The 26,690-nt window shown below is 32.2% G+C and overlaps 1 protein-coding gene across 7 annotated transcripts in view; it reads right to left on the reverse strand.

Annotated features, from left to right (window-relative positions):
- Window positions 1–26,690, reverse strand: part of Ctnna3 (catenin alpha 3) — a 1,637,747-nt gene that overhangs the window by 41,588 nt on the left and 1,569,469 nt on the right. For all 7 annotated transcript variants that reach the window (XM_063239556.1, XM_063239557.1, XM_063239560.1 and 4 more), the window contains 2 exons: window positions 18,154–18,259; window positions 4,903–5,037 (listed from right to left, as the gene is read on the reverse strand). In XM_063239556.1, coding sequence (XP_063095626.1) covers window positions 4,903–5,037; window positions 18,154–18,259 — 241 coding nt within the window. The remainder of the gene's footprint in view (window positions 1–4,902; window positions 5,038–18,153; window positions 18,260–26,690) is intronic.

Genomic DNA, 26,690 nt, shown 5'->3' on the forward strand with positions numbered 1-26,690 from the left:
TTAAAACTTGTAAAACATACAGCAATTAAATTACTTTTGATCATCTCTAGGGCAACGTAAAATAATGTGATTCTTTTTGAGCATTAACAGTTTTCTTTATAGCTTCTGTATAATCATAAAAGTAAATTTTCACCATCACTTCAGACTGCTTGCGATCTCTATTAACTTTTCTACATCTTCCCCACTTTGATTTTTTATTTTGGTTTTTCCATCTAATTTGAATCCCATTTGTGACCTTTTCTCTAAAGTATACAAGTATTTTATACTAATGAATCAAGGCCCAATTCAGGGTGAAACCACATATGGAATTATTTTCTCGCCTACTATATCCATTGGCATAATTAATTACTCCTTGACTCAATACACTATGTGCATTTGTGCATATCAGTGTTACAGATTTTAAGGCATTGTGTTGGAGTCAGTTTAGTATATTTAGGAATACTTTATGTTTCTTAATTTTATATGTATTAAAATATTGTATAGGAGGAGAGTAGTTATTTGGCAACCTCTAGGTGCATAGAATTCAGTCCACAATAGTAAATTTTAACTTTACTGTACTTAGAGTTCCCATATAGGTAAAACACAACTATAGTATACATTTAAGAATGATTGGAAAATATATTAACTCAGTATGTTACGAGAATGGCTTTCAAATTCTTTCAAATTTTGGTATTATCAATTGTTAATTTTCTACTTTATATCTTAATGTTTCATATCCAGAATATAATCTACCCATTCATTTCAGGAATGAAAAAATAAAAATTATTGAAATTTGGTATTCTACACTACAAACTATTTAGAATTCATTAAAGTTTGCCTTGCAAAATGGGACTCATGAAACATCACTTTTACCAAACATGTTTGATTAAAAAAGAAGCTCAGCGGCATAAGCACCTGCCTTGCAAGTGTGTGGTCGTGAGTTTGATCCCTGGTACCGATAAAAATGAAAACGACAAAAAAAAAAAAAAAAAAAAAAAAAAAGCAAGTATGATTCATTTCCAAGTTACTCATTTTTGACTTGAGATCCATAGTTTCATCATAGATTCGTATTGTCCACCTGACTTTAGAAACTGCAAATCTTCAAAGGAAAATCTCATGTCTAGCATTTACTAGTATGACCTTGAAACACTATTCAGTTTTGCTGAATTTAATTTTTCTGTTTAAGAAAACAAAACAACCAGATAAACAATCTAACTCACATGTTATTATAAAGATTAAGAGAAAATATAGGAGACAGGCAGTAGTTGGGCTCAGCTTCCTTTCCTCTACATTAATGAGATCCTTTTCTGGTGGTTTTACTATTTCTTTCTCTTGTCTTTGCAATTAGTTTCTCTTCACAAGTATTTATTCATTGAAGGATAGCTTAAAGCCAAGATATAAAGACCTTAGATATAATAAATTCATATGTATGCTGGTATAAATTTTACAAATTTGTTCTCAAGAATGTAAGTACCTAAAATGTTCATACAGTGTTTCATTTTAACTTATATTTATATTCTTGCTCCATGCCCTTCTCAAAGTCACTGATAACTGAATTCAATATAGATATCAAATATTATTTTATTAACATAACTTTGCTAGACAAATCATCTACTATTATTAAAGGATGAGTAAAAATAACTTAAATGTTATTTCTACCATGGCAATTTTAAACCAGTTTGAAACTCTAGGATACCAAAGAATTTATGCAAATTCTTTTAAATCTGTCATAATTTACTTCTAAAGGGTGTATGAATTTTTTAAATAACAAGATCGAAATTTCTACATTACCAAAAAGTAATAAGGGGAAATGATTAATAAGGGGAAATGTAATAACAATAAAGTCATTGTTTAACTTGCAATCACACATTCTTTTATTCTAAGTATGTCAGGTTGCAATTCAGAATTCTATCTGTACATTTTCTCAAGTATGAAAAGTACTGTAAATCAGTATGCATTTCTCTTTAACGTGACTATTTACTTAATCTTCTAAGTAAATCAAAGTAAATTGTATCTGCTTAATACTATAAAAGTCATCTATGACAAACCATCATGTAGTATAACGTCATAGTAAATGAGGAAAAACTGAATAATTTTCTCTAAAATGAGGAATAAGACTGATTTGACTCTTACCACTTGTCTTGTTACATTTTTCTCATTGTTGAGACAAAATACTTCATGCCTAAATTTAGATAAGGAAAGACTTACTTAGTTTAAAGGTTATGGAGGTTTCAGTCCATATTCAACTGGCTCCAAGGCAGGGTGGCCTGGATTTGGAGCAGCCATTCATGCTTGCCACGATGACAAGAGCAGAGGACCAAAAGAGAGGAAAACAAATCTCTTTCCCTCACTTATACGGTATGCTGGCTCTGCCCCTGGATGGGTACAGTGCTAACAGTGCCAATCCCAGCATTAGACAACAAACCAATCACAAATGCTAGAGTCAGCTGCCTTCATGATTGTATGAGGCTTGCAGGATGAGGGTGATCCAAACACAAACCATAACGCCACTTTTCTTCAATATAGTACTACAAACTCTATCCAGAGAAAACATGCAAGAGAAAGAAACAAAAGTTTTCTGTATATGTATAAAAAGGAAAAAATCAAAATATCCTTATTTATAGTTGATATAATTCTTTACCTAGAAAACTCAAGATATCCTAACAGAAGACTTAGATCTAATAAACAAATTCAGAAAAGTATCAGAATACAAATCAATTACAAAAATCAATAATGGTCCCAGACACCCAAAATGAATCAATAAAAAAATAAGAAATTAGAACAATCCCACTGACAATAGGTTAAAATAATTAAATGAACCTAACCAAGGAACAGAATCTCTGTACTATACTATAAAACCTATAGTATTATGTAACAAACTATATTATTAAGAAACTCTGAAAAAGAGATTGGAAAGGATATCAGACAATGACAAGACATCTCCTATTTTGGATACATAGGATTGGCTAAAATGGACATAATAACAAAAGTAATATATAGATTTAATGTAATCCCAAGAGCATTCTTCACGAAACTAGAGAAAACAATGTTAAAATTTATATTAAACTAGAAAATAGCCAGAAGAATGAAATCCAGCCTTAGCAATAAAAGCAAAGCAAGATGCACCACAATTCAATCTGAATTGAATTGATGAAGATAATAGGTAGTTATAAGGACATAATGATAAAAACAGAATGGTATTATCACAAAAATGGACATCTGATCAACTAAACTCCAGGCATATTCAGTCATTTGATCTTCCATAACGAGGCCAAAACATACACAGAGAAAAGAGAACTACTTTAATAAATGATATAACTGGGAAAAGCAGTTATTCACATGTAAAAGTAGGAAAAAACCACGTTCCTCATCCTGTATTAAAATGAAGTAAAATAAATAACATTCCTAGATCAGGAACAGGAACACTGAGTCTACTGGAAGGTGAAATTGGTAAAACTCTTGAAGACATAGACATATAGGATAATAACACTGTGAACAGAACCTCATTTGCACAAGAAATGACACTATCAGCAAATAGGTTTGTATAATATTAAAAGGCATCTGGACAGCAAAGCAACCAACCAACAGAGGGAGAAGACAACCTACAGAATAGGAAAAAATTTATTTATCAGCTATTTCTCAAAGAACTAATATTGAGAATATGTGAAGAACTGAAAAAAAGTCCCCTCCTCCAAATAAAAGACCAAATCAAAAAGTGGGCAATTTAAATGAATAAACTACCTTAAGAGAAAAAAGTAAAAGTGGGTAAAAGTTTCATGAAAAAAGGTGCAACATCTTTGTTTATTATAAAAACACTAGTCAAAACACCACCAAGACTTTATCTTATACCAGCAAGATTGGCTATCATGAAAAACCCCAGAATCAATAAATACTGGAGAGGTTGTGAGAAAAAACAAACTTTTTTATATTGTTGGAAGGAATATAAGCTAGAACACTTACCATGGAAATACTTCAAAAATATAAAAGTAGATGGTCTGGGAATATAGCCTGGCAAGCCCAAGACCCTGAGTTTGATTCCCAGTATCAAAAAATAAAATGAAAAGGAGCCAGGGATATAGCTCAGCAGCACAAGCACTTGCCTGGGAGGCACAGGTTCTGAGTTCAATTCCAGGTACCATAGATAAATACATAAATAAGTAAATAAATGCAATAAAATAGAACTGAATTAATTCAGCTCAGGAGTAGAATTTAATCTGTTCCAGATAAGCTGGGGATATAGCTTAGTGGCTCAGTGCCTATCTGGCAAGTGTGAAGTTGTGACTTCAATTCCAGGTTAAAAAAAAATTTGAATCAGGATACATGAAGAGATTATTAGGTATAACAAATCAGGTTGCACACACACAACGCAGTGCAGTTAACCATAAATAAAGATATATTTGAGTCCTTTATGGTAAAACAAACACAATTTTAGTCCACAGCACTAAGTGAAATAAATCAGACACATAAACTTAAATATCAGCTAGTTTCTCTTATAAGAGAAATTCAAATTATGTAATTTCAAAGAAAAAATAGAAGAAAATGACAGGAAATGGATATAGATGTTTTGGAAATGGGAAGAGGACCTAGGGATGAAGAAAAGGGTAGGAAGACAAAGGGAAATACATCAAGATTATGTGTATGTATACACACACACACACACACACACACACACACACACTCACACACACACCAATATGCCATGGTGAATAAATGCACTTTGTATTGCAAACATGTACTAACAAAAATTTGTCCCGTGAGATCTTGAAAGTTTTTTTTTTTTTTTGATAATTTAATTGCATGTTCCCTTAATTGCAGAATCCTAACCTGAATTTATCTAAAAGATTTGGTGGTTTAAGCGAAGGCACAGCTGCTCTGATTTTAGCATTTCTACCTGTGACACCTTAATTGCAGGCCAGTACTCACAGCTGACATGATGAGCTCCCCTCCAAGGTTCTGAATTTCAGCTTTAACTTGGCTGCAGATTTTCAGTTGATGGGAGTAGAATTTAATCTGTTCCAGATAAGCCAGCAAGTCCTGTTTGCAGGATGGGTCTGGACACTAAATATGCATCAAAGATAGAAATGAGAAAACCAAAACAAATAAGAGGCAGCATAATGTGAGTAAGTATTTTTATTACAGACAGTCAGTGAACTTCTCAGTGAGTTCATTATTCTTATATCTAGCCCATGCAGATTCTGATATAATTCCATCATTAAAATAGTTTATTCATTATTCACCCATTGTAGTAGTTAGGGTTTACAAGGGAAAACATTAAATGCAGGACACATAATATAAAGGACTATTTTATAATATTCACCCAAATAGTCAAGTGAAAAACAGTGCAGAAGATCTTTCCATATACTAGAGACTCAAAAAATCCAGCTGAGGACCTGGATCCCATGGCAATGTCCTGCCAAGTGGAGCCGAGGACTTCAGAGCTGATAGGAACATCCTCCAGCAGTCCATCTGGAGATCTAGAGTCCACCAAAATGTCTTACTCAAGTCTATATCAAGGATCTGCATGGGAAGGTCCAAAATGATGGAAGCTAAAAAGTCTGCACCAACAGTATGAGGGATCTGTACAAGCAGGCTGAGGAATCTGCACTGGAGCCAGGAAGTGATGCTCTAGGGAAGTACCAGAGCTTTTCTGAAAAGAAACTCAGCCATCCTAAATAACAGCGAGGTTTGGAGCGCCTCCAATGATGACAACAGCCAAGTTCATATAGGAAAGCCAGCGTGACAAGCTTCTCCGGAGAACCAACAGCCCAACACTTGCCCTCCAGTTTTCTTTTTATGCTGTAAACAACAATCCCCAGGTGAGCCTTCCACACCCAGTACCACACTGACTCAGTTCAGCTGGGTGTTACAAATTGACCATTCGTTAATCCCCCATTCCCTTAATCACTTTAGACAAAATAAATGTTAAAGGAATTTTCCAATAGGTAAAGGTACACAAACAGATGCCTTCAATTTATGATAAGTATAGACACATGAAGATTACATTTTTTAAGAAAATGTAAAGGAACATTTAAGCTGAACCTCTTCGTTTCACCTAGAATGACTTTTAGAATACGCCTTGAGATACATAGTTCTCCATTGTCTATCTTGTACTATATATACAGAAATAAAATAATCTGTGAAAAACCACATCATGCTTTATCACTTTTACCATTACATATTCTTAACTATTTACAAACAAAAGAAACCATATCTATCTTAGGTAATGATTATGATCTAACAGGACCTAAGAAATAGTACATTTAGCTCACTGTTGTATTAAATGTTATTGCCAAAAGCAACATCTGACACTGTTATATCTTCCGTAAGGAACACCTGGAAAAAATTGTAGCTTGAAGTTTTATTGTATCATGCAAACATTTTGGGTTAGTGTTCAGACTTTGCATTCTTTCTTCTATGTAATTATTACAGATTTTTAAAAATCTTGCCTAACTCTGCTTTCCATAAATTTTCACAAGAACTTGGAAATCTGGATAAAATGTACATGCAAAGCTATTTATTGTTGTAGCATTTATAGTAGTTTAGTAATAACCTAAACATCCTAAAGTAGTGGAAACAGTATGAAGGTTTACCTGTATCATGTGGCATTATAGAATCTCAAGACAATGAGGCTTTCAAAGGACTGTAGGAATATGTTTTTGGAACATAAAAAATAAGCATTTGAATGTAATACACTATTTTAATCATACTGTACAGAAATATTGGTTTAAAACATGATGAAAAATAAATATATGAAAATGATTAATAAACATGCAATAATTTTTTTTTATTTTCTTGTATCTCATTTATCATTGAACATATATTCAAATATACATATATTATATATATATATATAATTATAAAATGTTATAATAACAAGCTTTAATTCTATTCTGCAACATTGTAATACATTTATGCAGTTATCCTGGAGAGTCAACCTTCAGTATTCAGTGGAGATAGATTCCACTACCCATATGGATAATAAAACACAGTTACTGTTTCCTCATATGAAATGACAAAGTATTTGCACATAAACTATGTACACATTATATATACTTTATATCATTATTTATAATACCTAGAAAAGTGTAAATATTTTTATTGCTTTGAGAATACTGCCAACAAAAACAAGTTCATACAAGTGTCAGTATGACTAACCATTGTCAGTTAGGTTAGACCGCTGTGGTTGGGGAATAACGTTATTTTTGTCTTCAGTTACATTTTATACAGTAAGTAATAATTAGCAACTCTGTTTAGTAAATTTCTATTCCTATTGACACCCTTATTTTTAAATTGTAGTCTGATTAATATGGATTTATTTCTTATAGTGCAGCACCACTATAAAATTCCTGATAAACTGAAAATGCAAACCAGTAATTAAGAGTTTTCATCAATATCCAATGCTGCAATCACTCCAGTTCAAAGAAAATATGCACATTCTCAAGAGGCTCTCTCAAGGCTATGACAGAAGAATCTATGATTCTGTTAAGGAAAGAATGAGTCCAATAAAAAGCAAGTTGGAATTTGCACTTTGGTAGTTAAAAGTTACTTGATTCAGATTTATCCTTCACTTAAAGGATTGATGAAAATCTTATATCTAAAGATGGAAGTCAGTCTTATTAAGGAAGTTGAAAAACAAACAAAAAAAATAATGAATGTCCATAAACAAATAAGCAGTAAATCCCCATGCTATAAAAGCTATTAAAGTTCACCTTATTGATATTTAGAAAGTGTTTCTGAGTGTTTTTTCATTAATATGTAATATTTATAGCTGTGTATGTGGTAAAGCTCTATATATCTATGTATATTGTAAAATGGGCAAGTAAGATCAGTTTACAATTCCATTTCCTTAAATATTATTTATTTTTATGACTCTGAGTTTGTTTTAGTTACCTAGAAACAGAAGTAGAAGAAGAATTAATGATATCTACTTTAGGAATACTCTTTTACCATTGACGAAACCTTTCATTCATTTCTGTTTCCTCTTTGGAAAAATTTTTATTGCAACTATCATTTCAACTGAATTATTTGTGGAGTTTTGTGTTATTAATTTATAGAGCATATTAATACTTTGCATATTGTCTCTTTATAAATTCCTTAGTTCACAAATATATTTTCCTAATCCAAAAATCGATGTATATTATGCTGTACATTGTTATAAATGTACATTAAATATATACACCTTAATAAAAGTTTAAAAGTCATATTATGCTTTTTATACCCTTTACATGTTTGGGGTGGAGCACTTAAGAGTGCTATCCTTGGAAATAAAGAGAAAGAGAATAGCTCCTGAATTTCCAGGAGGGCATTCCAAAAACGGCGACCCACGTTTTATATTTTTAAGCAAAAGTAAAACAAATTTTGCTCTCTGGATTTCTAGAACATTTCTGTTCCTGATTTTGTTTTTCCCACATAAAATTTGTATAACATAACTGTAAAAGTAGTCTTCTAAAGATTTCTTGGCAAATCAAGTGGTAGGTATGATATTGTAGCAAACTTTGGCTATAATCTCTTATTTTATTAAAACAGGAGATGCCAACTAGGACATCTGGGTAGCTCTTCAATGAATATTGTTTAAAGCTCAAGTTCAGTATTCAAGGGACATCTACTGCAGGTAAACACATGGCATATCAGCGTAAGTGCTTTTCTTATATTAAACTAGTTTTCACTCCTCTGGTAAGATTCTTGGTAGCAACACAGAACACATCATCTAGAAATAAGAATACTGAAAAATGTTCAGTCCATTTCAGTTGAATTTTAGGAGTGAATTAGTGAACACATTTAAAAACTTTATTTCATAATCTTGGCAATGTTTTGCTCATATTTGAGAATAAACTTTATTTAAGATAGGTTTGTAATGTCTTTTGCAATTACAGATAACAGTTTAAATTCTTCTAAGCTGGCAAAGTATGTTAATGAAAAGTATTGGATGTCATTGTGAATTTCAAAAATAGAAATTTTAAACAATCAGTGGCACTAATGACACACCAGGCCTTTTACGTCTTCATTCCAATAGGATTCATTTCACCACGATAGTGCATCTCAGGGGCTGTCTGATTTTACCATCTTCTAGATAACAGATAGTCAGTGATTTCATTTCTTACTATAATTTATTGCCTCTTTTTCCATTACTGAAGGTATTAACATAAAACCGCAAAACAGAAACTGTCCTTTCCCTCTTTCTCTTCAGTTTCTTTTTTTTTTTTCAGAAAAGTATACTCTAAAATTATTTCTTTTTGTCCAGCATCAGATTCATTTATTTATAAGAACTTAAAAAGTCAATTACCATGTAATGGGTTATACAGATTAAAAACCAGACTAACAGGACAAAAAGTATATAAAACATGTAAGACAACTGTACAGAGTCAAAGTACACTTCTAGATACATTGCCCATGCTAGATTACAATCCTATTTTTTCTTCCCTTTTTCCTCTTTCTTCATTGAAAAGAAATTATGCAATATTTAAGGTTGGTGTCTGAGTTATTTCACTTAAGAGTTAGGTCTCAAGATGCAGCTGTCTGCCTACTAATGAGTCATATTTATTCTTCTTTATGATGAGTAGCACCCCTTGTGTGTAAATACGTTTTTTTTTTTATCCAGTCATCTGTTGATGGACACATAAACTGTTTCCAAGGTTTAAGCACTACAAATTTTGCTGTTATAAACATGTGCTACTGTAGTATCTATCTTGTAATAAGATACCTAATACAGTAATAGATAAGTCAAATGAAATTTCTATGTTTAGTTTTCTGAGGAAACTCTTGATTGTTTCCACAGTGTATGTAACAGTTTATAGTTCCATCAAAAATGAAGGATTCTTTTCTTCCCATAGCCTTGCTAGCATTGGTTATTGGTTGATTTTTTGACGATAGCCAGTCTTTCTAGAATGAGATGAAATTTCAGAGACATTGTAACTTTCATTTTGTAGGTATTTTTTCATGTATTTATTGGCTGATTGTATTTCTTCTTTTGAAAAATGTATTAATTTTATCTCCATTTTTTCATTAATTTTTAAATGTGGGGGATCTAATTTTTTTAGTTCTATATATATTCTTAATATTAATCTTTCCTCTGAGAAGTAGCTAGGAAATTGTTTTCCAGTATGTAAGTCTTCTTTTCACTGAACTGGTGGTTTCATTGACTGTGTAGAAGCTTTTTAATTTGATGCAATTCTATTTGTTGATTATTACTGTTCATACTGTTTAGGAATAATATTATTAGCACACGGTTAGAATTTGATAAGACAATCAGAGTGAAGCTCCCATAAATGATTACCAGTAGCTTTTTAAGAAGAGCATGAAAGGCCAAAAAAGACAAGTGAAATATACTTTGTGGATTATGGTAGAAAAAAAATGCACTCACCATATTTGTAGCTTTGAACCTCTAAATATATGAACTAAATAAACCTCTTTTCACTATCAATTTTGCCATCATCAGATGTTTCATCATAATGATAAAATGACCCAGTACATCTATATCCTCCTTGCATATTAAACATCCCTGTGAGTTAGGAATTTCATCTCCTTTATTCCTATATCTTAAATATGGTCAGGATTAATCTATGATGATTCTGTACATAGAAATCTCAACATACTTTGCTATATTTCTTTACTACATCTGTTTAGGCTGGTGTTTATCAAATTTGAATTTATAAAACATAAAATAAAATATCTAGTGAAGTATGGTTAGAAACACACTGAAACTCCTTTACAATAACAATGATGGAGGACAATACTAACTCATATGGTCAAGATTGAGCATTGGATTTGTGAGAGCTTATATTTATGAAAGTACCATTTGTGATGGATCTCACGCTATAAATGTTGTTTTATAATAAACTATATAAACTCTTTTAAAGTTTGCCATATCTGATTTTTGACTAAAATTGCCTTGAGTTTTAGAATTATTTTAAGTTTAATATTATTTTTTCAGCCATTCATAAGGTTATATTAATACAAATAGAAGAGTAAGGTGATTTTCTTCTTTGCCAAAAGTCCTTTCCTCTGGCAGAAGGGAAGAAGAATATCCACAGTGTACTTTTAAATTTTATGATGATGACTTTGAAAAGTTTTCAGAAAGAATAAATTGTTTAAAATAATAGACAACTAAAAATATCACCTTGTCACTAATTGCTAAAATTAACCAATAGATAAATTGCTCAAGTTAAAACAAACTTACAAATATTTGTTACTTTCCTCTTAGAATATAAATCTGGAAAGAATATAATTTTGCAAAATTCCATTCATTTTGGAATTTTGTTAAAAACAGGTGGCCAGCTGTAATGAGAAACTCTCCTCATCTGTTTTACCTCTGAACACCAAAGAACTCACTTTCTCCTACATTCTACCACACTTAAATATTTTATTTCCTGGGCAATGACCTTACACAAATGAAACTCACCTCAATATATGATCATCCTCACAGCATTTAAAATGCTATTTAAATGGACAGCCAACAGATTGGATACAAGGGAAAAAATACCCCAGTAAGCAAGTGAATGACTATTACTTGAAAGATGTAAACAGATAAGGTAATTCAATATTTGGTTTGGTTTAAAATCTGAGGAACTGTTAGACATTTTTTTAATCAAATAAGAGTACATTAATCTAGAGAACAAATGTATACACCAAAATCTTTGTTGGAAATAAATTTCAGGTAAAGAATGATCTCAATAAACACATTTTCATGAGGTACATCCTCAAAAGATGTGAAATAATAACATGATGAAAGATTCAAATTGATATTTTCAGTATAATTTTATTTCAACAAAAATTTTGATTCAAAATATCATCATGAAGCAATTCAAATGAGGCTACTCACAAACATATTATATCAAGTATCAGTATAAATTGCACTTGTACTTTGATTTATTCAGAAGTGAGTGTATTGTATATGATTTGCTTTACATATCTTTGTTTTTAAATGTTTCTTTTCTCAAATTTGTATTAAATGTCAATGCATTTTACGTTAAAAGTGATTTTAGGTTATGATTAAGTATTCATACCCAATCAATATCCTGGACACCTGTGCTTTGACAAAATAAAAATGAAAGTATAATTAGACTTGAGAAACACCACACAGAAGTCAGAAATTCTAATTTTGTTCTCATCTTGTGCAACACATTTTAGCAGATGTTAATTTTAGTTTTGTCTCCTATTCATCTCCATTTTAATTGGGGGTATTGTATTTCTGTAACTAATCAAACTCTTTCTGTGCATTCTTCCTACCTTAGAGGATTTAGTTCGTTCACCAATTTTAGAAAACCTGCTAAAATGGCAAATTACAGTGTGCAGGGGAAAGACAGAAAAAAAATGTGTACAAGAAGTCTGGAATCTTCAATTTATATTCCACTTCTCCAGCTTCATTCTTCTGTTTATTCATAAACAACATGTTTAAGAATTTTGATAGCTGAAAACATTCTGTCCTTTAGGAGTACTACGTCTAATGAAGACAAATGTGTGCCAGAGTTTCACAGGACTTAAACGAATATGCATTGCATTGTGTATATAAACTAAACCATTTTAAGATCTTTTTTCCTAAAGTGCAAGAGATCTGGGGTGATTGAGAAAAATAAGCTTACCTTAGGGAAATGGGTGTTTAAATAAAAAGTTTTATCAAATTTTATTCCATATAGAATGATAACTTTTAGCAAATTGTTTAAGGGGATAAATACACTATGCTGATTCAATTATTATATAAGGTATAAATGTAGCAAATTATTGATCTGAGCCACATATATTCATTTACAATCTAAAAAATAAATTTGTATTAGGATATATCTGATAACAACATATACAAACTGAAAATTAACAGAAGTGATTTTATTCTATTTCTAGTTAGATATAAACAGTTGTTGAGTAGTGAATTCTAAGTGGTATGTACAACAAATATATGTTCATAGAATAAAGATAGGGAAGAAGAGTCAAAAAAGAATAAAAAAGAACAACCAAAAAGAATTAGAAGCCTCAACTAATTTGATTCATTTTGTTTTCTTTACATCTGAAATTTGAAATAATATGTAATTAAAGTAAATTTTACTAATAATGCATTGTTAACTGTAATATCCTGTCATATGTATTTTATATATTTTATGTTTATTCTAGATATAATTGGAAATTAATTGGTGATTGATCTTCTGACGCTCCAGGAAAAAATGCACACTAGAAAGCACCATAAAATTGCTAGGAATTTTAAATGAGAAGGTTGATAAATCTACATAGCTACTAGTCTAATAATCTGGACTGCCCTCAAAAATTATTTCATAATATGCATGGACAACCAAATCTCTCTTTCTTATATTACCAAATTGATTTTCACAACTCAATCCTGTTATTATTTAATAAGTAAAATTTGTGTATTAACCTGTCAAACAAAATCAGAAGTACTTTCATGGACAATTTTACAGGAAAGTCATTATAGTCACTGAACCAGTATTTTTATTCACAATTTTGATTCTTCAGAATACTGTGTGTTCAGAATAGATTTGATTCATTTAAAATACTCTACCAGATAAAGTAGAGATGGCCAAACAATAAAACATAATTCTTTATTTATCAATGACTATTTCATTAAGTTTCTCCAAAAATGCCAAAAGTATATGAGCGTAAGGCAATACTTTTGCTTAATCCCATACAATTCGAATAATAATAAAACAATGGCATAATTTAATAAAACAATGTTTTAAAAGTACCTATTATAGTATGATCTAAAATTAGATATATTAATAAAAGAAATAAAAATCTTCAAAGTGACACAATTATTTGAACTTTTAAAATTTATATTCAAAAGCAATCAGAAGAATAATGTTAGGAAGCAGAGAGTATTAACTATTTAGTACACATAGATATGTCTAATTAGCAAGAAATTTAAGTGCTCTACTAAATCTTAGCCTCTTATGAAAGTGAATGAAAAAATCCCTAATAAGAAAAATTGAGACTATAAGAGCTTCAGTCATTTATTAAGACTAAAATTTTTGATTGATTAGGAGACATTCTAATTTTAGCTCTACATGCTAAACACAGCTTCAACACAAGTACTCTGAAGTGCTTGGGGTGAGAAGTGTTTCTCTAAAGAAGTTTTTTTTTTTAATTTTTCATGTTGAAAATAATAAAACCAAATGAGAAAAAAAATGAGGTCATTCAAAACAAAAGGATGGACATATATGATTTAAAACAACAATACAAAGTGATCTAAAGTGGTTACCATGATATCTTTTGGTATCTTCAATAGACCTGCCCATATTATCAGGTACAATAAAATTGAACATATCAGTACAGAGAAAAATCAATAAAAACAGAGCACTGAAGACATTATAGGACTTCAAAAGAGGGTAACAGTCAAACCAGAATGGGGATGGTAGTGAATCTTATTTTCTTCAGAGTAGTTGCCTATACTCTCAGACTTGATGCTATCAAACATAACAGATTTGAATAAAATCAGTCAAGACAAGATAGTGATTGAAAAAAAAAAGATTCAAATAAATTCAATAAAGGAAGGCAATGAAAGCAATACAGGGTTTCAGATTAAGTTAATAGGAAATTAAAGTGGGTACTGTCGTGTATCCTGCTATCTTTGGAATAGCTATCTGTGCCCTCAAATCTGCTACAAGTAGACAAACTGGAACAAAATATAACCAAACTAAACAGAGAAATGAAAGCAATATGGGTTTCAAATCATGACACAGGATTTACAATGTCCTCTGCCTTCCCTATTGAGACAATTCCTTCCCTTTCACTGTCACAGGTACAATGTACATTATGTATCCCACTGAATCCCTTAGTTTTTAGATTAGGGAGGCAACCCTCTATTTATCTAAGTGCTTCTGAACTATTTTATCCCTGAGAGTGGTCTCAAGTTGTATCCATTTGCCTACAAAAGCCTCACGACTTTCCTTCCTTATACCTGAGTAGCTCTCAATTGTATAAAAGTGTTATGTCTTTCCAACCAATCTGCAGCAGATGGGCAAGCTACCCCCATTTGTTTTTGGTTTCCTGTCACATAGAGCATTATTTTCTAATCTCTTTTAGTCCATAAATCCTCTTTCAGGTTAAATATATTTCTTGTATAGAAAGTTTTGACAGACCCTATCTCCTGATCCACTCTGCCTGTGTTTCTTTGTATCAGTGTATCAGGCCACCCATGTTAGCGATTATGGCCAACCTTCTCTTCCTCATCTCTGACATGCTATTTTTCTGCATTGGATGTCTAATTTTCCCCTTCATTCTATTGTCTGCCCCATTCAATGATAAACCTTCTGCCACTGTTCTTGAAACCATGGTCTTTTTTTTTTTTTTTTCCTCTCTTTAAAATGTTCTTTGGTATTTTTTGTAGGGTTGAATTGGTGGTCACAAAGTCTCCCAGTTCTTCTTTGTCATGGAAGCATCTTGTTTCTCTGTTAAATAGTTTTTCAAGGTACATCAATCTGGGTTAAGGGTTATTTTCTTTCAGGTCTTGCAATCCTTCATTCCAAACTCTTCTTGATGATTTTTGTTGAGAAGTCTGTCATGATTCTGATGGGTTTTCCTTTATAGGTGATGTTTTTCATTTCTGACAGCTTTTAATATTCTGTTCTTGTGTTGAATTTCTGGGATCTTGATTATTATATGTCTGGGTATAGATCTATTTTGGTTATAGCTGGCTGGAATTCTGTATGACTCATATATCTTATTTTTTCTATGCTTGGGAAGTTTTCTTTAATTATTTTTGTAAATAGCCTTTGTATTTTCTTTGTGTTTACCCCTGCTTCTTCACTTACATTTTTTATTCTTAAGTTATAGATCCTCTTGACATCTATATTTTATATTGTTACTTCCTTGTTCCTTGCTATGTTTGAGATTGTTCTTTTTACAAGCACATGTTGCAAATCTGTCTTAAAGGTTTGGTAGTCTTTCTTTAGTTTCTTTCAAGCAGATTTGCCAGCTTTCAAAGGAGTTTTTATTTTCTGGTAGTCTCTCTGAATCTGTTACATGTGTTCTAGATTTTTAAAAATATTCTTCATTGAAGGTTTCTCTCCTTTTTCTAATCTCCTCCATTTTTCCATTAGTGTCTTCTTGAGAGGTACTTAGCATTTCTTTTTCTATTTTTTTATGTCTCCCTTTACATGTATTAGTATTTCGGATTTGAGTTCTTTTATAATGTCATGAAGGTAATTCTTTATGTTAGATGCTTCTTTTACCAAAACCACAGATATTCAACCCCAGATGTCTTCTGTGCTTACCTCTTCTGGCGTAGTACTGTTCAGCTTGGGGGCTGGAGACTTTTTCTTTTTTCCTCTTGTCATATTTCTGTTTTATTCCAGACAAGTAGATATTGGGGGTCTCTGGCATTTTCTCTATTGGCTATGATTACTCTGAAGCATGCTGGCTAGGGAACGCTGCCCTCCCAGACTGCTGATGGCCACTGAAGTACAAGCAAGAGTAAAGAAGTCTGGCCTCTCCCTTCTAAGCTGGACAACCACTGGGATTTTTCACCACATTAGTGTGTGTCATGTGGATGAGGCTGGTTAGGTGTAGATTCAGGGAGAGAGGCCTTGTGCTTGGCTATTGGATTGTGCACAGGGGTGGCACTAAATCCAAGCATCCAATCTATTCTGTGCTAGGAGTGGCTGACTGAAGCTGCTGCAGTTCTGGTTCTGGGATTATCCTGTCTGACTCCAAAATGTTACCCAGCCAATCATCCACTCCCATGGGAGGACTGAGTTCCCTGCACTCACTGCAAGTCAAGCTGGTGCAGATCTCCAAGCCAGTGCTGATCTCAGCTCCACCTCTCCCCTCCATGACTGCATCCTCCCACCGAGGCCCTCAGGCATGCCACCCCCACCTTCGCTGTGACATGAGTCTTCACATTCCGGCAGCGTTTCACACACAGTGGGACTGGCTCCGGTGAGAGCACGTCTGCCTACAGCCTTCTGTCCACGTTTTTCTTTTCTCTCTTTTTTTTTCCCCCTCCTTTTATTTCTACCTGGATCAAGAGAATCCATCTCCTTCTGTCTGGCCTTCTCCAGGATGTTTTATTCTAACTTCTGAGCTGTTTCTCTCAGAAAGGCTCTTTCTTTGCTGCTTATTGATCTGTATAGTTTATTGACTAACCATTCTGATTCTGAAAATCTGAAATCCAATATAACCATAATCAAAAAATTTTGAGTGAATGTCTGATTTTGTATTTTCAGTTTAGGGATGCTTAATCTCTTCTTAAAAAGGATTTATAGATTTTTTTTAATAATTTATAAAATGTGAAAACAAAATGCATATTCAAGCAATTTTTAAAATACCTTTCTGTGCTATCATTAGCCCTTGTTTCTCCCTTGTTATATTTACAAACTGGTGAAATTTCTTCATGTACCATCAGAGTACTGAGTGAATAATAGTAATTATTAATACAAAGCATCCAAATAAGATTTTCCTCTAAGTACATAAGCAAGAACCAATGTGGAATATTTGCAAAGTTAAAAAGAAAAGTGTTTTGTTTTCTAAAGGAAAATTGACATATATTACCAAGTTAAACACAATATAAAGGCTGCAAAGCAATATTGTACTCCAACATGAAATATCAATTGAATATCTTGATTCATTAAGTAACAAAATGATCAGTTTTTCAATTAAAGCATAAGGTAACTCGAGCAATTAAGCTCATAACTAGAAAATTAAATAGAACTATATGAAAAGTAATGAAAAGCAATAGATGTTTAGAAACACCAATCTCTATAAGAATTATATGCTTCCTGAATTTTAGGCTTCACATTAGGATTTCATTAATTGCTATTTGTCCTTTAATTTTACATAGTATGCCTAAGTATATTGTTGATGCAGCAAAAGCTAAATTAATAAAATGTTGAAGTTGAAGGTTTTTATTTTTGTAGGTGAAAATAGCAATTTGAATTATCAAGGGGAAAATTCTGTTTGCTTATAGGCATCTAAAATAAATGAGTGGATTTACTGAAAAAAATGATTTTCAAATAATTTGAGTATATATAAATCTAAAATGCTTTCCCTAAAACAATTTAAGTTTCCTTAAAATAAATGATCTAGTGCTGGCAATTAATAATGTTATACACTTAAATCTAACTATAGCTTAGGAAATATCAGATAGATAAAAGTTCAACTTTTCTCTAATGAATGTTGGAATGTCAAAGAGTAACCGACAATGATTTTGATGATGCACATTTGTAAATAACTCACCTGGTTAGCAATCTGCCGAGCAAGAACGTCCATCCTTGATCCTGACTCAGATATCAGTTTAGCTGCATAGATTACATCAGTGGTATGCTTTAGTGGTCCTTTGCCCCTGAAAATAAAAGAATACATGTCAGTCTTGGGAATTTATGAATTAATATAAATCCATCTGTATATTTATTCATGAGATTTTATATTCATATATAAATCTAGTTGCATGCCACATTGACCAGTCATTTTATTTACTTTCTTCTTAAGTGGGCCTCAATTAGACCATGTTTTTAAATAAAAAATTTGAAAAATTAATGAAGATCTATTACATTAAGAGACAGTAAATGCTTCAGGGACAATGAATTCCATTTGATGTTCGTTTCCAGGGTTTTATTGTATTTGTGCTCAGAGGTACTCTGTGTGGACCCAGATACCTAAATGCAAAGGTTTTTTCTTGATTATAGAAAGAAAAATTAATTCTTTAGATATTATACACATTCAAATGTATACTTTTATCAGAATGACTATTTTAAAATTTTCTATTTTTTACTCAGTTTTTCAGTTAACTGCATTATATTGTATTACCTCATCTGCACAATTAAAACAAATATGGGAAAGCCTAAATCTGAGCGATATGAAATCTGGGAACTTTATTTTATAGCATGTATTACATTACTTTCCCAAATAGCCCCATGATGGTCATTTCTGATGCAAGAAGAGGATAACTCAAGCCTTATCTAAATAAATACACTTCTTATCACACTATTTAAAAAGAAAATCCTTATCAAATTTCTAAACTCAAAAATTTTGTTGCAGACAAAAACAAAGTTAGAATTGAAGAAAATTCATCAGAAATACTAAAAACTGTACTCTCTGCTCAACTCAGTAATCCATCCTTATTCTGAAGAAATATATGCTATAAAATCAACTACTACACAGTTATCAAATCATGTGCAAAGTTTCAGTTGGTCAATAACACACTCTAGGTGGGATGCAAAGTGTTTACCTGGATGCATTTGTAACATTTTCTCATCTATTTGCGATACTGTTTTGCCCACCTGTCAATTCTATCTGTGGAGTGTCCTGATTTGATCATGACATGGAGGAACTGACCTACAGATATAAAAATTAGAATTCTAACCCCAGAAGTCTCCCTCAGAATTGGCAATGTTAAAAAAAAATATCATTCAGGCCATCTTCCTTTAATGGCTTATTTTTCCTTCTCTACTTTTCCTAATACTATATATATTTTTTTACTCCTAAGCAATTTATTCTTCCTAGAATAAAATGAAAATGCAATATATCACCGTAAGTGAATATGAATCTGGAATCACATTATCTTGTACTATTTCCCGAGAGGGACCATCTCCTATTATTATATCTAAATCAAGAACGATAAGTTGCCTCTCTGTTTCTCTTCAATGGTATTAATAGCATGTACCACTTACAGACATTCTGAGAACTGCATGAATCTGTTTCTTCAAAGTTCTCCCAACTTGGATTAAGCAAAGTAAGCATTCAGAAATGCAAATTGTTGTTACTTTATTAAACTTCAGTTCACAATGCCATGGAATGCTTTTAAGATTTTTCAGGATAGGCAGAAGGAAGTAGATAGAACTCAACTTTTGCATGTTTGGAGCAACTTTGCATTTGTGTTTTTAGTGATCAACTGTGTTGGTGCAAAAGCAGCATTTCTTCAGAAGGAACTAGATACTGACTTGGGTACATTTCTGTGCAAAAATATCCACGTGTCTCCATATGTATATCTTTTTATTTAGATTGCTAATCTTTAAAGAAAGGACTTGTGTACAACTAGATTGGGGTATGATGGGGAAACATTTTTCTGTCATCTTTGTCCTGGAAAAATAGACAAATAATTACCTGAATTAATGTAGTTTTTCATCCATTTAAACTATTCTTGTGCTTATTTCCTAACCCCCTGCAGAGTGTTAACATTGACTTCGAGAGTTTTAATTTCTGAATTTTTTCATAACATAAAATGAGAGTCCTTAAACAGTTCAAAAAAGCAATTTTTAATTGTTTCAAGGGAGGGAAACAATAATAAAGAAAACAGAAGAGAATAAGCTAGTCACATACAAAAAGCTTTTTGTTTTTTCCTTGAGAGAACAAAATATACAGGATTTAGAAGAGAAAGGGAGTGAAAGCAGTCTTTGTCTATGTCTGTTCTATACCTTAGATTGTCCCTGAGGATAGCTGTCTTAATGTTAAGTCTGAGAGATTTGTTCTTAGGGGAATATTGTTTTTAATAAGAAGAAGCACACTGTGTAATGATGAAGGACAGAGACAGTTCACAAAAATTAATTATCAGAATATTCTATGCCTGGAAATCTGAACACCAAAAATCTTTATACAATGTGTACCCAGAACACCCTGTTCAGTTCCGTTATTCTTGTCCTTTTTCTGTGACTTTTCAAAATTATTATATGTAAGTTTCCCTGCACACATGGAGCAGTTTGTTCAACACAGTAAAAAAAAAAAAAAAAAAAAAAAAAAGCCTTAAAAACGTTTATCATCACACTTCTCTGAATTTGCTGACATAAGTTGCTTTGTAATTTTTAAATAAAATCAACATTAATCATCACTATTTATATTGCTATTATCAAATTTACTTTACACATCAGGAAAGACTAGAAGTTATGTACATGATTGTGTTCAAGAAAGGCATCACGTTTTATTATTTCTATGTGTCTCCAGAGAAAGTTAAACTTAAATAAAGCTGTCTAAGCTCCCAAAAGGCAATGCATCAATTTTCAAGGTCTTAAACAATGGAAAAAGGTTGTTTCTAAGGAGAGCAGCTAAGACTCTTGGTAACTGAAACAATAGACAAAGAGTTATATCTAAGGGATCCAACTAATATAACTTTCTTCTCAAAATAATATATTCCTCTGCATAAAAACCCTGGGCTGATAAAAGGGAAATTACCTCTAGTTTTAAACACAGACTTTGTTAGAGAACCACGATTTTAAAAGTAGCAATGAGGTTTAGAACTTAAAAGTGATTCTAATATACCATGACCGACCACAATTATTCCCTCTCCACATTCTTAATTAAATGTATATTCTGGCAAGTTTCCTACCGAGTGACAAACAAAATAGACACTTTACAAATGATTCCATAGCATGCCAAGCTTTCAGAGGAAGCTACAACTACTGAAACAATGATAAATTTTTAACATTATCAGCCTGAAATGTACTACATAATGAAGGCTTTTTAAATTGGGAAATACATCCAAAGGTTTGCCACCTTCATTTTCATAATGGTTTCCGGGGATTTCTTGTCAGCAAATTGTTTCTTTTAAATCACTGAGTTCGATCCCACAGAGCAAGATACCCAGAAGGGGGAGGAGTACAGATTGAAATATTTTAAGAAAATCAGAGGCTAATTTTTTTAATGAACAATGATTACAATAATAATCTACCCATGTCCAAAAAAGGAAGGCAGATGGAGCTCTAAAGTGTTGAACAGGCCCAGTGACAACTGTGTGCAGAAATACATGTTTATTTAGGAATTTCAAAAATATAAAAACCCCATGTGTACCCCTAAATGTAAATGATGTTATCCATCAATTAGAAATAAAAAATAAAGTTAAATTTACAATTTAGAAAACATAATAGGAAAGGCTGTAATGACTCAGTGATGGAGTGGAGATAGAAATTTTATTTAAGTGAATGAAAGGGATTTCCTAAAACTCCATGTACTGGCTTAACACCGTCCCACTTTTACGAACACCGCCCCACTCAACTCATTCCATTTCTGGCATTCAGCCTTCTCCTTCCCTCCTCCTTTTCTTTTTTCATTCTTTCCTTTTTTCTCTTTCTTTTCTGCCTCTTTTATTTAAGCATGGGAAATAAAAAGGTAGTGTAGATGAACAGTAGCAACTTAGTTAACAGTCATGTTTATGAACAAAAACACCAAGCAATTTCATAAACTTATTTTGTCTTTTGAGACGCAGAAAACATCCACAAAAAATATCTGGCATTTTATGCTAGTAACTAATAAAAACGAGTAAAAAGTAAACTTGATTATGTTGTTCTCATTTGGTAACCCTTAAATATTTGATAATGTCACTCCATATTTCAATATCAAAACTTTCCACTTAACCCTCTTTTACTGTGATATATGTATGATGTTTATATAAAATTGGTTGCATAACATTATGGATCAATTTATTAATGTTTTTTTTTGTTTGTTTGTTTGTTTGTTTTTTTTTTTCGTTTTTATCAGTACCAAGGATCGAACTCATGACCGCACACTTGCAAGGAAGGAGCTTATCTCGCTGAGCTAAATCCCCAGCCCTTCATTTTATTAATGGAAAATAATAATACATATTTTCTCCCTTAGAAATGAACACACTCTTTTTCTCTACATGTTAATGTCTTTGTAAGTGCATTAACTCTATCAGTGAAACCACCCTCATTTGCAGATGAAGCAATTAAGGAACAGAGCATTTCAGAATATGTTGACTGAGTTACACAGCTTATAAATATAGGCATAACTTTAACCTTAGGTTTTCTGGCCTCACATTTTGCTTTTGAAAAGTATGTTACACTGCCCCCCCCAAAAAATGAAGATAGTAAAAAGCTTTTTAGACACTAATGGAAGTTGCATTATATATAACAGAGAGTAAAGATGAGATTAGCTGTTTGCTGGGCAGGAGGAATGTCAACTAGTGGTGATTAGCTCACACAAGCAGTCTCAAAGAATACTGCCTAGGTTAATGTCTTAGCAAAAAATACCCTCCAATGCCTCACAGAGTCACGGCAAAGTGTATAATAGGCCTGTGGTACCCTCCAATCTTGGAAGTCTTCTTGAGACAGTAGTGCCTTTTTCTGCTTTGTGCCCATAGTACCTTTCTTTCCTCTCATATTTTCAACTCCACACTCAAACACAGACATGCTATATGCCATGCTAGATGAGAAACTACACTGTAAGTTTTATTATGCAACAAATGGAAAATATTTTCTGAGAGTCATAACATTAGTTATAATTATTTATTTATAGCATTTTAACTTGGAGCTGCAATAAAGTATAATAAAATGAACAAGGACTTGGGACATGTATTTATAAATTCTAAGCTTGCCACTTACTAAACAAGCAGATGTGGGTAAATAACTTTGCTCATCTAAGTTTATTTTCCTCATTAAATTAATGATTGTTATGCTTGTCACATGTTAAGCAACAATATAAAATCAAATGTTTGGTAAGTGGTAAGTGCTCATTAAATGCTCATTTTTGTTTCCCTTCTCCTTTTGTAAATAATGATATTTTTAAAAATTTGATTTTTAGTATTTTCCAGGTAATATCACCTAGATTACAATTAATTTTCCTTACATGTGCTGACAGTATTACTTTGGATAGTCTTTTCCATGGAATTCTTTTACTGAGAAAGAAAAATAATATAAAATATATACACATATAAATTATGCATGTGCCTCTTTCCCATTGCTCAGTGACGTTGCTTAACTCTTTTATAAAATATCTATATTTGGTGGCAGATTTCTGTGATAGTATAATTTCTTAGGGTTAGTGATTTACCTCCATAAGAAGTTACTCACATTTTCACTTATATTTCTGTATTAGATACAAAAGAAAAATTATCATGAAGACAATGCAATTATCATGAAAACAACTTAAAATACTGAAATGAAGAGGGGTACAAGATTGAAGGAAGGATTTATTATTCCTCTAATATTCAAAGATGAAACAATAATTAGGCAACATTCTCCCTCTGGATGTAAAATATCATTCTCAAAATCTGAGGACTTTATTAAGTCCTTGGAAAATCAGCTAATGAATATTTTGAGTAATTAGCATCTTGAGGAACCTTTGAGAGTCAAGTTTAAAATAAAGATGCTGCTCTGTGAATCAAGAATAACATCTGTCCAAAAGTTTATCTATATGTCATTGTCATTTCTGTTTCTATAGAGGAGTCTAAATTTTATAACCACATCAAAATATCTCAGTGGTCAGACACACTAAATTTTGTTTGTTTCTCACATCACAGTCAAAGTGGACCATGGGGTGATAAGTTGTATGTGATATTGTTGGTGCCTTCTAGTTCTTAAAATTCATGTCCTTTTGCTAGACCTATTGCAACCAGGCACTCAACCTCAGGAAAATAGAATGAGATTAGAGCATCTCATCGGAGGTTGTAGAGGTCAGAAAAGTCAGAATATAAATTGGTTCACAATAATACTATACATATTCTAGACATGTACACTCATAAACCTGCAAAGAATGCCACAAAATGTATTTTTCTATTAGTCTGTTTGCAGTACATGCAGTTTACAGACATCTTAGAGAGTGGTTCCAAGTACATAAGACAGCTTGTTTCTTTACTTACACTCTTCCATTTCCCTCTTATCTTCCTTCATCCTCCTCTAAATCACCTTTCCCTATTTTTGTTTTTGTTGGCCTTATCTCATGTTTATGGCATAGAATGTTTACACTCTTTGAGGTTATTAGGTTCTCGTACATCACATAGATTTCTTTTTAAGCAGTGGCAAACTTTATTTGAAAAAGTAAGAGTGACGAGTAAGAGAGAAAGTGTCTCTGTAGGGCAAGCTTGGGCCAAGTAAAATAGAAGAAAACCAAGATGCAAGTACACGCCGGAGGAAGCAGGGCACATGGTCCTGAAGAAAGCCGTGCAGCCACTTAGTAGCATTTGTTTCATGTTCCCATCTCCCTCTCCCCTTGCCCTTGTTCTTGGACCCCTTTCTATTTGCAAGTGATCTGTCCCTTTGTTTCCTTCTGTCCATTCTTCCTTGTGCTTCTTTATTTATACTTTCTCCTGCTCAAATGAGACGTATGCAACTATATGGTACGCAAGCTTGTTTGTCTATTTATTTCACTCGACATTGTTATTGGGCCCAAGATTAAAAAAATATATATATATATGAATGCACCACAGTTCTTCTGCACACATTTCCAGGGAAATTCTATATGGTTTAGCAAAAATAAGCTTGTGCAATTTTGGATGTGAACAAGCTGAGAGAAAAAATTTGGGAAAGAACCAAAGTTCTTCACCAATACAGTGAGATTATAAGACATACACTGTCTGGGCATAAGGCCAATTCTATTGCTTGTTTTGGAACTGTCACAATGTAGATGGTCTACTATTAAAAACAATTACATGTATTTTTCTTTCTACGTGATAATGTTAGACTTTCTTGTTAAACAGTGTATTTGTTTATGAAACAATGATGGGACTTATTTCAGAGATATTTGGGAAGATCAGTCTGGAAGAGCAGCTGCAGTTATTTTTATTATGATTGATGCTACTCTTTCTATTGTTTTTAGATGCGCATGTGGGTGTAGGAAATTAGAATACCCTTTTCAAATCCACAAAATAATTTTTTAGTAAGATTTGAGTTGTACACTTTTTCTCCTCTTTTTCAAGTCTCTTTTCTCAACTTTCCCTTAACATATTAATGTGATATCAAATCCTAGACAGACTATAGAATTTAGAGAACAATTTTAAATTCTTCAAATATCAGAAAATAAACAAACAAAACACCTAAACAAACCAAACAAAAACTACTAAACACATACAGGAGGAAGCAAAAGTAAAGTAAGAATAAAAAATTTCTATGACAAATTATGACAAAAGATAGGCTAAACAGTTTGCATTTTATTTTTATAAAACAAACTTCTTCAGTTCTTCCCATAAAGATTTTATATTTTTCTGTGGTAATTTTGTAGGGAAAATAATATACAAAACAACAGATTTTATAGACAATGTATTTACTGTTTTAGGAACTGTTACAATTGATTTTTTTTCACGCAGGTCTCATAGCACTGTTGCATACAGTTGACTGAAGTTACAAATTTGAGTTACCAATCATGTATATACGGGTACTCATATAATTGCACACATCACATCTTTTTCTTCCTTACATGCCCACTCTGTTTCCAAATCTACCTTTATCTTATAAACCTGAAAGTAATATCTTAGCAACTCAAAGATCCTTAAATTTTCTCCAACTATATGAAAATAGGTCAGTTTAAGGTGACATAAAGTCCCTGCGATTTTCTGGGCCAATTAAAAACAAATTACATAGTCAGAATATCATCTCAGAGTTTCTGTCAGCGTGCATCTTAAAGGCCTAGAATTCAATGGATACTCCCGAGTCAGTAAAATGTTTCAGAAATTGAAAAGAACACACAGAAACTAAATGTTGCCAGCCTTCCTTCTTTGGGAAGTTCTATTAAAGCACCACTTTCTGAATTAATCTCAAAGACTCTAAAACACATAATTTTTCTTGGGTTGAATTTGTCAACAATGTGGCTTTTACTTTTCTTTTTTTTGTTCTTTATTTCCTCCCTCCATTCTACTTGGGTCTGAAATTAAACTTATCAAAGACAAATAGTTTAATTATTTTCCCTTCCTGGGTGTTTGTTTCACAGAGACATGTAGCCTGTTAGGGGAGCTTGACACGAATACAGACTTACTAGAACCAACAACAAAACCCGTAATAGTAATTGTAAATTTATGATCTCTATGTAGGAGTATTTCTATGAAAGTCCATTTT

This window comes from Cavia porcellus, unplaced genomic scaffold (assembly GCF_034190915.1).
Source record: "Cavia porcellus strain 051 isolate PalLab524CR breed Dunkin Hartley unplaced genomic scaffold, mCavPor4.1 scaffold_28, whole genome shotgun sequence".
Classification (NCBI taxonomy): domain Eukaryota; kingdom Metazoa; phylum Chordata; class Mammalia; order Rodentia; family Caviidae; genus Cavia; species Cavia porcellus.